Source organism: Geotrypetes seraphini, chromosome 5, assembly GCF_902459505.1.
Source record: "Geotrypetes seraphini chromosome 5, aGeoSer1.1, whole genome shotgun sequence".
NCBI classification, from domain to species: domain Eukaryota; kingdom Metazoa; phylum Chordata; class Amphibia; order Gymnophiona; family Dermophiidae; genus Geotrypetes; species Geotrypetes seraphini.
In genome coordinates, this window is record NC_047088.1 from 264,530,644 (window position 1) to 264,543,650 (window position 13,007).

The 13,007-nt window shown below is 41.1% G+C and overlaps 1 protein-coding gene across 3 annotated transcripts in view; it reads right to left on the reverse strand.

Moving 5' to 3' along the window:
- Positions 1–13,007, reverse strand: part of CFAP65 (cilia and flagella associated protein 65) — a 351,728-nt gene that overhangs the window by 54,809 nt on the left and 283,912 nt on the right. For all 3 annotated transcript variants that reach the window (XM_033945108.1, XM_033945107.1, XM_033945109.1), the window contains 2 exons: positions 6,665–6,823; positions 5,985–6,128 (listed from right to left, as the gene is read on the reverse strand). In XM_033945108.1, the coding sequence (XP_033800999.1) occupies positions 5,985–6,128; positions 6,665–6,823 (303 nt within the window). The remainder of the gene's footprint in view (positions 1–5,984; positions 6,129–6,664; positions 6,824–13,007) is intronic.

Genomic DNA, 13,007 nt, shown 5'->3' on the forward strand with positions numbered 1-13,007 from the left:
TGGAAAAATTAGAATAGATTATAGAAACATATAAACATAGAAGATGACGGCAGATAAGGGCCATAGCCTATCTGGTCTGCCCACTCTACTGACCCACCCCCAAGTCTACTATCCTAGGGATGGAAAGAATGTTAGCCTTGCAGAATGGTAATTTTAATAACTTTCAGGAGGTTTGGAGGCCATTAATAGAATATTGTAATGAGTAGTTATTGAACTATCATTTTTCCCTAATAGGTATAATTGCAAAGTATGGGGGGGGATTTTTGATTTGATATTAAATTAATAGGACAGAATATATAATATATTATATGATATATGTACTACATATGAATTAGTAGGATTAGGAGGGAGGGTTTAAATAATATGATTTAAGTTAAATTGATAGAGAATCAAGTAATTTTGTTTAAATGAATAACGAATTAAAAATATTAAAATAAAATTTATAAGATGGAAAAGATGATAGTGTTACAACAAGGGAATATTCATAATTTTAAGAAAATATGGGGGCCATTGACTAATTACTCTAATGATCAGATATTTTAGCACATGGGGAAAATATATGGGGTGGGGTTGGGGTTGGGTTAGGGTGGGTTTATTTATCAAATGGAATAAGAGTATTGGAAAATAAGGGGGTATTTATTTTATTATATAGGAATATTTGAATGTAAATACAAGTGATATATGAAATTTGTGTTATTATGTATAATTCACTTGTTGTAAGATTTTAAAAATGAATAAAGAATTATTTTTTAAAAAGAAATAAATAAATAAAATAAAATGAATAAAGAATTTTTAAAAAACCAACCTACCCCTCCCTCTGACATCAGATCAGTGATCCATCGTGCCCAGCAGTTCGTTCACGCGGTGGCCCTTAGGTCAAAGACCAGTGCCCTATTTGAGTCTAGCTTTACCTGCGTATGTTCTGGTCCAGCAGTAACTTATCTAACCTTTTCTTGAATCCCTATAGGGTGCTTTCCCCTGTAACAGCCTCTGGAAGAGCATTCCAGATTTCTACGACTCTCTGGGTGAAGAAGAACTTCCTTACATTTGTACAGAATCTATCTCCTTTTAACTTTAGAGAGTGCCCTCTCGTTCTTTCCACCTTAGAGAAGGTGAACAATCTCTCTTTCTCTACTAAGTCTATTCCCTTCATTATCTTGAATGTTTCGATCATGTTCTCTCTCAGTCTCCTCTTTTCAAGGGAGAAGAGGCCCAGTTTCTCTAGCCTCTTGTTATATGGCAACTCCTCCAGTCCCTTAACCATTTTTGTCGCTCTTCTCCGGACCCTTTCGAGTAGTAATATGTTCTTTTTCATGTACGGCGACCAGTTAACTTAATCATATATTTCTGAGAGAATAACTAATGGGCAGACTGGATGGACCATTCAGGTCTTTACCATATTTCCCCATATATAGGCCGCGGTGTGGTGCGGCATACTTATATGGGGTGACCTATATAAAACTTTAAAATCATCCCCCCCACCCCAGTACCTTTTTAGGAAACCCCTTGCTGGCACGCAGCTCGGGTCTCCAGCGGTGCAGGGCACCCCCGATTTCTTCAGCATCCGTCCTGCCCCCGCACTGCTTGCTGAATGGCTGAGGTCAGTTCTCATGAGTCCCACGAGAGCTGACGTCAGCCATTCAGCGGGCGGTACGGGGGCAGGCCGGATGCCGAAAAGATCACAGCTGCCCTGCACCGCTGGAGACCTGAGCCACGCGCCAATGAGGGGCTTCCTAAAAAGGTACCGGGGGTGGGGGGATGAATGTAAAAGGCAGGGGAGGTACCGGAAGATAAGCCGCGGCTAATACCATGGGGCGGCTTATCTTCTGGTTTTTAAACATAGGCTGCCCTTTTCTGCAGCCTATATGCAGAGAAATATGGTATCTGCCGTCATTTACTATGCTACTATACTGATATGAAAAAATTTACTTCCAAAAGACTCCTGTATAACATAACACCTCGATTTGTATATCACAAACACCTTGTGAAGGTTTTTTTTGAGGAGTAACATTACTACAGCATGTTTGAAGGCATCAGGCACTGTTGCAGTGAAGAGCGAATGGTTGAGGATATGGCAGATAGAAGGGACGAAATAGGAGAGATGGTGATCAGTAATCGGATGGGGATGGGATCAGAGGAGCAGATAGTAAATTTGAAGGATGAGAGAAGATGTGTGGTTTCCTCAGTGATTTCATAGAGGGCAGAAAAGGTAGCAGGGGGTCAACGGAGGGTCAACAGTGTAGGGATGGAGATCTGATAAGTTCTGATCCAGGGCATCAGAACACTGGCGGGGTCCTCACGCGGGCGGTTCTGAGTGCCAGATCTCCATCCCTACACAACAGTTCAGACGGGATGAGTGAGAGGCAGAGGTGATTTGGTCAAGAACTCAAAGTTAATCTTGTGAACCTTGTCATGGAAGTACTTGGCCGTAGTCTGGGGAGAAAGTTGCACAGCCAGAAAATGCTTTAACAATTATTTTCAAAAGATTAAACTGCACATGACAAGGGAAAGGGAAGGGGATTTTCATGGTAGCCCTACTCTTGGTTTGTTGACAGATCTTAGGGGCTCAGTTGAGAGACAAACACAAATCCAAAGCGGCCTGGTTCCAAGCTGGAACCTTTGGGACAATCCTGGATTTCTGACCATCCCATCCTGTTGCATTATGGGATCTTCAGCACTGATTTCAATAGCAGGATCAAGCACTACAAATCCCAAATAGCTTTGGGATGTAAGTTCAAAACCAGGACTGTCTCAAAATCTCCAGACTGGAACTGGGTAAATTGGAATCTCTGCAGATCACTGATAAGTTCCCTGCCAAATTATACAGCTCTCAGACATTTTTCTCAACTTTTCCGTTCAGTTGTAACTCCTTCTCTCTCAATCCCTGTCCATTCTCAAAACTGCCAATAGTACATGTTAGCTGTGATTGAACCAACTCAGGACTAGATTCTCAAAACAAAAATCTGCCTTTAACGTGCTCGCTAAATAGGTTTCAAGCTGATTTAGGGGGCACGTATTTTAGTGGTATATTATCAAAACAGCTTATTTCATAGATGCTGACTTTGTAGATCTTAATCTCCAGGACCAAAATCGTGGCCATTGAGATTCAGAAATTGTCTGACCAATCTCAATACTCCAAATATCCCTAAGTCCAGTTTTCTTTTTTTAATTTAAAAATCCATTTAACAATTTATACCATTTTGCGGCTTGGTGACCCAAGAAATCCGCCTGGAAACATAGAACCTGCAGACTATATTGAGTATTAAGAGCTTTCCATTCAGGGAACCCTGCCTGAATAGCTTGCTTCAATTGCAACCATTTAAAATATTGTGTTTTATTTAATCCAAATTTATGTTACAATTGTGAAAAACTAAGCATTGCTCCTTCTGAAATAACATCATTCAATGTTCGTATACCTGCAATTATCCATTGTTTCCAGACGATTTTGTATCCGCCAATCTTGATCCTGGAGTTTACCCAAATTGATTGATTTAATGATTTAGTAATTGGTTCTGGTGATAGATTACTAACATATCTTAACGTCTTCCAAGTATCCAATAAAATTCTGTTATCCTTATATCTTCTTGGCATGTTTATACTAATTAGATGTTCTGGATGTAGTGGGAACAGGAGCCGCCATTCTAGATATAGCCAATCTGGTACATTCTCCATGAGATCTGGGAGGATCCAATACATACCCTGTCTTAGAATATAGGCTTGATGGTACCTATAAAAATTTGGAAAATTTACCCCTCCCTCCACAATTGGTCTTTGTAAAGACCAATTGTGGGTCTTTTCCCAAACCAAACAAATTTTGTAAGAATATTGTTTAACTTTTTATAAAATGACCCCTGAAAAAATATTGGTATCATACTCATTTGATAACAAACCACAGGCAACATCATCATTTTAATTGTTTGGACTCTTCCCCACCAAGAAAGATGTAAAGGATTCTATTGCTCACACATTTCTGTTATTTTTTTTAATAAAAGTTTTTCATTTTCTTTTACTGTATCTTCAATTGTATTTTTGATAATAATACCTAAATATTTTAATCCTTCTTCTTTCCAAATAAATGAATATGAATCAAATAATCCTTTGGTACAGTGAACATTAATTGGAAGAATTTCCGATTTACTCCAATTAATTTTATATCCAAAAAATTTCCCAAATTTCTCTAGAAGATTAAGTAAACTTGGAACAGTATTCCCCAGTTCTCTTAAATATAATAATATATCATCTGCATATGCAGAAAGTTTAAATTCCCAGTAAGAAAATGGGATTCCCTTTATCTCCTTAGTTTGATTAATTGCAATTAATAAGGGTTCTAAAACAATATCAAAAAGTAAGGGGGACAAAGGACATCCTTGTCTAACTCCCCTACGCAAGTTAAATCTATCTGATAAATTGTTATTAATATATAATCTTGCACCAGGAGAGCTATACAATGTCTGAATCATTTTAATAAAACCGGGGCCTATTCCAAACCATTCCAGAGCTTGATACATATAACTCCATTCCACTCTATCAAATGCTTTTTCTGCATCTAAAGATAGCATAAAAGCTGGATCATTCATATTTTTCACTAAATTTAAAGAGTGGAATGCTAATCTAGTATTGTTTGATGAGCGTCTTTTAGCAATAAATCCTGTTTGGTGTACATCAATAATAAAAGGAAGAGCTTTTGCCAATCTTATTGCTAATACTTTAGCAATCAACTTACCATCTACATTTAATAAAGAGATAGGCCTGTAGTTTGAAACCAAGGTAGGATCCTTGTTTGGTTTTGGTATGTATCCAGGCCATTCAGAGCCTTAGGCCCCTCCCCAGATGCATTGGAGAGGAGCCTAAGACTCTGATTGGCCCAGATGCATAAGGCCCCTCCCCTAGGGGAGTGTTGCTTGGCAGTGGAGAGTGAGCATATCTCCCGCTGTCGGATGGAGGGTTGCTTGACTTCGGAGGCTCGGTTTGTTGTTGGTTGGGGGTTGGGTATTTTATGCGTTTATTCTGTGCACGTGTTCATCGCTATCACCAGCGATGGGCACATGCAAATTCAGCAAATATTTGCTGCTCTCTGCCAACCTCATTTGCATGAGCGTTTATTGGAGAATGACTCACTTTTTTAAAATCGCTACTACAATGGCTGCGACAGTGGCCCATTGTTTTTTTTATGCGGATTTTTGAGAATCTAGTCCTCCGTGTCATGTCAGTGGCTTACAGCAACTCCAGATTAACCTTATCAGTTCCAACAGCTGGTATTATAGAATGTTGCACTATTATAATTTTATTCTTTATTACTTGTGCACTTTAAATAGATGTTAATTTAATTATAAAGGTCTAACAATATGCTTAGTTATATCTTGTTTTCAAAATTTCACTGTATCGGTTTATTTGTCTTTGCTAATTGATTTTATCATTTTCTGTTTAACTTTTTTTTTTTTGCTTGATGTTATTTTATTAGTTTATATTATGTGATTCATATTGTTTTTATTATTGTTTTTAACTTGTCACGGCTTAATAGACTCTTGACAAAGGTGTATATATGCTAAAACACTGTCAGTGTCGAGTCTTCGAGTCCTTGCAGTGCTACTATCAATAAAGTGAACTTTGAACTTTACACCCTTGGCTGAATTGACATCTCACCCTCACAACTCCTTTGTTGTGCCCTCCTTTGTTATGCTGCCATCTGCTGGTTAATTTAACATTTATATAGAAAAGGGTTGTTTTTAAAAAGAGAAACTACAGCTCAAAGTAAATAAAGAATCTATTAACGTGAAAAGATCCCTGTTTTACCACACAAGATTACACCCACCTCTTGTCATTTACCTCTTGCATGCTAAGACAAAAAGATGGGCACCTTCCAAGGGCCAGACATTTCTTGTGTGTTAGGTTCAAAGGACAGCTCTATTCTCTGGGAATTCAACTCCCGAGATCCTCCTGCTCTTGGCCAGATAAGAAGACAACAGTGCTCTCTGGAAACTTACCTCACAGATGTTAGGAGAACTTGAAAGCCAACTAAAATAGATGGCATCATGTTCAGAAGTGTTGTTTAGGAAAATGAGACGGCTGGATCTAGAAAGTACTGGAATGTTCCCAAAGTTAATTTTCTGCTTTGATAGAACAGCTGCCTGAAGAAAGAAATGAGATAAGTTAGGGTAGGTTTATCACCACCAAAGTGAGGCATGTCATGGATACAGAATTGTGGCAAAAAAACATGAAGGACTCTGGGCAAGCATTCTGGGGAACTGCTAAGCCTGACCCTCCCAGCCTCCAACAACCCATGTAATTGCAACAGAGGAGTGAAGAAAAAATGAGCCTTCTAAGTTACTATTACAAATCCTTTCCATTTTCCATATTCTTTTTGGATCACAAACCTCACCCTTTGATCCATGGCATTTTATGTAACAATATCTTGTCCATTTATCCACAGCCATTTTGGACCATAATCACAAACCCTACCCATTTCTCCACTGGAGGAGCTTATGAGCACATTCACATTCCAGAACTGTGAAGTGTTTGAGTTCATCTCTACCTCACAATGCACTTTAGAGCTGTCTGAATCCTCTACTTTACTTCTAGCATATGAGTCATGGTTCGCTTGATAAAAGAGCCTCTCCTTTCCAAAGCTGGATTCTAGTCCATTATATATCCAAAATCTCCTCACCTGCCCAGGAACACTCAACTTCTGAGCTCCTCTCGATAATCCTTCGCTTACAAAATCATCAAAGGTTGCAGTCTCTCCCAAGACGTGCTTATCATAGCCGATGCCTTCAAATGTGATGAGGGTAGAATCACCTCCAATGATATGTATAGGAATGTCTACCTGGTATGCAGAAAACACAAGGGAATTAGTCCCATCCAAGTCTCAGTGATAAATTAAAGCACTGTCAGAAGAAACAGACAGACACTCTCAGGCATTAAATGGTCTGATCGCGTACCGACAGTCGCTAAACCAGTTTGACTGGTTTAGCGACCGACCGAATTTGGCCACCCAATGCTCAAAACGGCTCACTGCGTGGTTTTCCATGCATTCATACATTCTCCGACTCTGGCATGCAAACAACCTCATTACTATTCAAATGAAGCTATTAATATTAAAACAAACCATTCGATCGATAGCCTAACATTGCAATGCCATAGTCGGATCACTAATACTGACCCGAAAAAACCAATAGGTCTGACTTTTTTTTCAATGGGCACAGATGATGTTTCAAGTTTACTTAAAATTTCTTATACCACCTCATCAGTCTTCTAGGCAGTGTAACATACACACAATATCTGCCCCATAAAAAAAGTTCAGCTGCCACCAATGATGGTGTACCCCCCCACCCGAAGCCCATCCCCCCCAATGAGCCCTGGAATAGAAATAGAGACAAGAGGGATACCTACTCCCTCCTGCCGCCACACCGAACTGACCAGTAGTCAACCCAGATCCCAAGTAGTAAAACAGATTTTATGCTGCTTATCTTAGGAATAAGCAGTGGATTTCCCCAAGCCATCTCAATAATGACCTAAGGAATTCTCTTTTAGGAAATTATTAAAACCTTTTTTAAACCCTGCTAAGCTAACTGATTTCACCACATTCTCCAGCAACAATTTGCAGAGTTTAATTACACATTGTGTGAAGAAATATTTTCTCTGGTTTAATAGCTTCATCATATCCCTCTAGTCCTTGTATTTTTTGAAAGTGTAAACAAGCAATTCAAATCTACCTTTTCCACTCCCCTCAGTATTTTTTAGATCTCTATCATATCACCCCTGAGCTGTCTCTTCTCCAGGCTAAAGAGCCCTAACTGCTTTAGCCTTTCCCCAAAAGGAATCCACTCCATCCCTATGATCATTTTTGGTACCCTTTTCTGTACCTTTTCTAATTCCGCTATATCTTTTTTTTTGCGATACGGGGACCAGAATTGCACACAGTGTTTAAGGGCATTATAACATTTTCATTTTTGTTTTCCATTCCTTTCCTGATCATTCCTAACATTCTATTTGTTTTCTTAGCTCCAAGTAGGTTTTGGGTGGATTTTGGTGGGCTTATATACTCCAATACTATTAAATGCTAGCACTAGTTTTAAATTTTATTACAATATTAAATATAAGCAATTAAGGTGTGATATGCTCAGTAACCTCCAGCACGGTCATATCAATTGATATAATGACCACCATTTATGCTCCTTCCTCTCAATTCATTGTTCACATCCTCTTCTAATACAAGCAAAGTTTGTACGTAAATAAATGAACGAAAACTGGTCAATGATGCTTCCTAATCGGGCACATGAAAACACCTTATATCCAAATGTAGTGCTATACAATCATGACAGAAACTTCCCCTAAAAAGTTCCGCTCACTGCAATCAGCTGCCCTCCTTTAACTCAAGCTGAGTTTCGAGAGCAGGCAGTTCCCAGGAGGCACTATTAAGAGAGACTAACATTACCGTCTGCTAATCTTAAATCATTACTTCATAGTTTTCCTAAGTGTGGACTGTCTGGGCCGATCTCATTTAAACCTTGCTGTGTTGTGACGTGTTTTTCCAACAACCAATCAAATTCTTGTGGTTATCAGTTAACCAATGGTCACTGGAAAACAGCTTAAGGGGTGGGTCATTCAATTTCATGACTGAGTCCATGAGGGACCACCGTATTCCATGGATATATAAACGTCTAGTGGGTCTCCTTCTCTGCACTGTCCACTAGGCTACTCCAGAGACCTGCTTGCTGCCCAGAACATCTGAAACTGTCATACAGGCAGGTAGTGGAAGGAGGGGGGGGGGGCGTGTAGAGTTTGGGCACCTTTTTGTAGTTATTCATTGATAAAACAGGCCTAACCCCAAAGGTTCAAAGTAACCTATTCAATTATGGCAGAAACCATCCAGGTGATAAATCTGTCCTAGTCTTGTCCAAACCACACCTCTAACTGCTTGAGATTTAGACAAACTGCAGATGAACAGCCTAGAAATCCATTTTGAAAATAGTGACTTGGAAGGGTTTGGTGAGAAAAGCATCCATTTGCCCCTTTATGCCACTTTTTGGATGTTTTTCTTTTTTAAAATGAGCAGTAGAGGGGCATCAACATCTCCTTTCTTCTGCTGGTTATGCCTCCTTATCACATTGTTTCATCACTTTGAGATCCTCAAACACTATCACCCCAAGGTCTCTCTCCTGATCTCTACGTATCAGTCTCTCACCCCGTAGCAGTTTTTGCACCACAAGTGCATCACTTTGCAATTCTTCACATTAAACATTCAGCCATTCTTCTAATTTTTGTCGATCTCTTCTTATTGTCCACTCCCTCCGGGGAGTCCACTCAGTTACAAATCTTGGTGTCATCCACAAAACTCAAACTCTTTAACAATGTATTCACATCTGCCCAAGTACCGATCCCTGAAGCACCTCTCTGAGTAGTCTCCATTTACCACTACCCTCTGCCATTTGGCAGTCAACTTCAGTAGTTCCCGATCCACTCTATGTGCTAACTTTAGCCCACTGAGTTTACTTATAAGCCTCCTATGAAGGGCTAGAATCCAAGTAGACTACATCCAGCACATGCCCACTATCCAATTCTCTGGTCATCCAGCCAAAGAAATTAATCAGATTCATTTGGAACAATTTTCGTTTGGTGAAACCATGTTGCCTCAGATCTCCTAACCTGCTGAATTCCAGAAAACTATTCTTTCCTTGATCAGTACCTCCATTTCCTTTCCAGTCACTAAAGTTAAGGCTTAAAAGCTTAAAGTTTGTTTTTTTTTAGAAAGGAGCTAAAAATAGTCCTATTTCTGAAATATGTGTCTAACAAGTTATGACTGTTTAATTTTCTCAGGAGCCTCTCATGAGGCACTTTGTTGAAATCTAGGTCCACTACGTCAACCGGCTCTCCTTTATCCACATGTTTACACATTCAAAGAAATACAGCAAATTGGCAAGGCAAGACCTCCCTTGGCTGAACCCATGCTGACTCTCTCCCATGTTTGTCTATGTGCTCCATAATTTTATTTTAAAACTAGTCTTTAAGCTTGTTACAATAACGGGTGCTAGAATAGATGTCTGTCTGTCTTTCTTTCTTTATGTCTCTCTACCTCATAGAAACATAGAAAAAAGCGGCAGAAAAGGGCTATAGCCCACCAAGTCTGCCCATTCCAAGTATCCCTCCCCCCTGAGTTTACTCCCTTAACGATCCCACATGAGTATCCCATTTTCTCTTAAAATCCGTCACGCTGCTGGCCTCTATCACCTGGAGTGGGAGTCTGTTCCAATGATCTACCACTCTTTCGGTGAAGAAGTACTTCCTGGAGTCGCCATGAAACCTCCCTCCCCTGACTTTCAGTGGATGCCCTCTGGTGGTCGAGGGTCCCATGAGCCAGAAGATATCCTCCTCTGTCTCGATGCGTCCCGTGATGTACTTATACGTTTCAATCATATCTCCCCGTTCTCTTCTTTCCTCAAGTGAGTACAGCCGCAATTTCTTTAGTCTTTCTTCATACGTGAGATCCCTGAGCCCCAAGACCATCCTGGTGACCGTTCGCTGCACCGACTCGATCCTCAGCACGTCCTTTCGGTAGTGTGGTCTCCAAAACTGAACACAGTACTCCAAGTGAGGCCTCACCATGGCTCTGTACAACGGCATCATAACTTCAGGTCTCCTGCTGACAAAACCTCTGCGGATACATCCCATCATTTGTCTTGCCCTGGAGGTAGCCTTCTCCACTTGATTGGCAACCTTCATGTCCTCACTAATGATCACTCCTAGATCACGTTCCGCCGTGGTCCTAACCAAGGTCTCACCATTTAGTACATAAGTTCTGCGCGGGTTTCTCTTACCCAGGTGCATTACCTCCTGCTGTATTTCTCTCTCCCTGGCCCCCTTTCTCTGTCTGTCTTTCTGTTCCTCTTCCTGCTCCTGTGTCTTTCTTCCTTTCTTTCTGTCTCCCTCCCTCCCGCTGGCTGTCTGTCTTTCTTTCTATCTATCTGTCTCTCTCCCTGCTTCCTATGTAACATTCCCTCCCCCTCCATTTCCCTGTGCAGCAGCATTTCCCCCACCCCACCTTCCTGTGCAGCAGCAGCATTCCCTCCTCCTCCATTTCCCTGTGCAGCAGCATTTCCCTCCCCCACCCCACTTCCCTGTGCAGCAGCCGCAGCAGCATTCCCTCCCCCTCCATTTCCCTGTGCAGCAACATTTCCCTCCCCCACTCCACTTCCCTGTGCAGCAGCAACAGCATTTCCCTCCCCCCCCCACTTCTCTGAGCATCAGCAGCAGCGATATTTACCTTCCCCTCCAGGTCCCTGTGCAGCTGCAGCAGCATTTCCCCCAACCCCCATTTCCCTTCCAGTCTGGCCTACCATCGCACTCACTGTGGACAAGGAGATCTCCCTCTTCCAGATTAGACACACTGATTGGCTGCTTCATCAAAACTGTTTGTTGCCGCAATGCTTCATTCACTGAAAGAGAGGGCACAGCAGGAAAAACGGCACTACTGGTAGAAGTTTATTTTTAAGTTTAAAGGTGCCGCGGTGGCTCCTCTCAGGATGGCTGCCTGCGTCGGAAGCCTTCTCCAACGCAGGTGCGGCTCGTGAAAGGAGCCGCCGCAACACCTTTAATCTTATAAATAAACTTCTACTGGTAGTGCCGTTTTTCCTGGATGGAGGTCTGGCACGCCAATTCAGTGCACGTGACCGCCGCCAGCACTCCCAATGACCTCCTCGCGGTCCAATGCGGGCAGCCATAGCAATGTTTCTCTGGCGGTGGGTAGGTGAGTGAGGGCAGGAGGGGGGGGGGAGTCACACATGTTTGTTGCCTCTATCAACTGGCCACTGCCACAGCCAAGTGTGCATGCGCACTCCTACCTGCGGGAACCTACAGCTCACGGAAAATGGAAGCACGCAGGTAAGAGTGCGCATGCGCGCTTAGAGTTTTATTATATTAGATGGTTGCAACTATTTTTACCGGTACTGAAGTTAGGCTCACCGGTTTGTAATATCCCAGTTCACCCCTGGAACCCTTTTAAAAAAATTGGCAAAAATTTGTACTTGTCAAATACTATACAAGAAACAGAGGAAGATTTTATGTAGGACAGTTTGTTGCTGTTAGCACCGATGACAATACAGTACAGGTGTTATTCCTGCATAAACAGGATGACACGGATATATGTTTCATTTCCCTAACAAAGATAGACTGAAAGCTGTCAAGTAGTTGAGAATCTGACATCAATCATTGATGCTCAGAACCATATTTGCCTCATGTCACCAGTTGCTGCAGAATGATTATCATGTAACAGTGTACACCATCAATCTTCTCTTTGCTGAATTTCATTTACAAATTATCTATAGCTTGACAGGATTTATGGTAGTTGTGGATCGGACACTTTTTCAGTTGATTTGGACTTCTATTAAAAACTATTCTTTGGTCAATTTGTTGCTATGATAATTTGCATTTTTCAAAATACACTTCTCCTTCCGTATTCACGGTTTCAGCATTCGCGGTTTTGATTATTCACGGTTTTTAGCTTGCTGGCTCCTCCCCCAAAATTACATCAGCTTGCATAGAGAAATCGCTGATTCCAAGCATTTACAGAGAAAATCGCCAATTCCCAGCACTTTCTTCACCGTGTTTTACCTCTCCTTCAGGAACAGACCAGGTCTCCCACCATGTTATTCACGGTTTCACTATATTCATGATGGTTTTTAATAGAAAACAGCGAATAACATATTTGTGGTTCTGTTAATCCCCTATCACAGCGAATGCGGAGGGAGAAATGTATTCTAATGTTTATACAAATGTTATCAGAGGGTTTTTTTGTTTTTATTACTTGACTGCATGCAGTGCAGTTGCAAGTGGTTGGGCTGACTTCTGCAATGTTCTAAACCCACGCTCAAGATGATGTCCAAAATTTGTCAATGCATTACCTGGGAGTTTTCTAAAAGGTAAAACAGTCTAAAACAAACACAAATGCTCTACAGGTAAGGCCAGCTGCAATTTACAAAAAGCACGAATCAGTCCGTACAAATATTCATGGA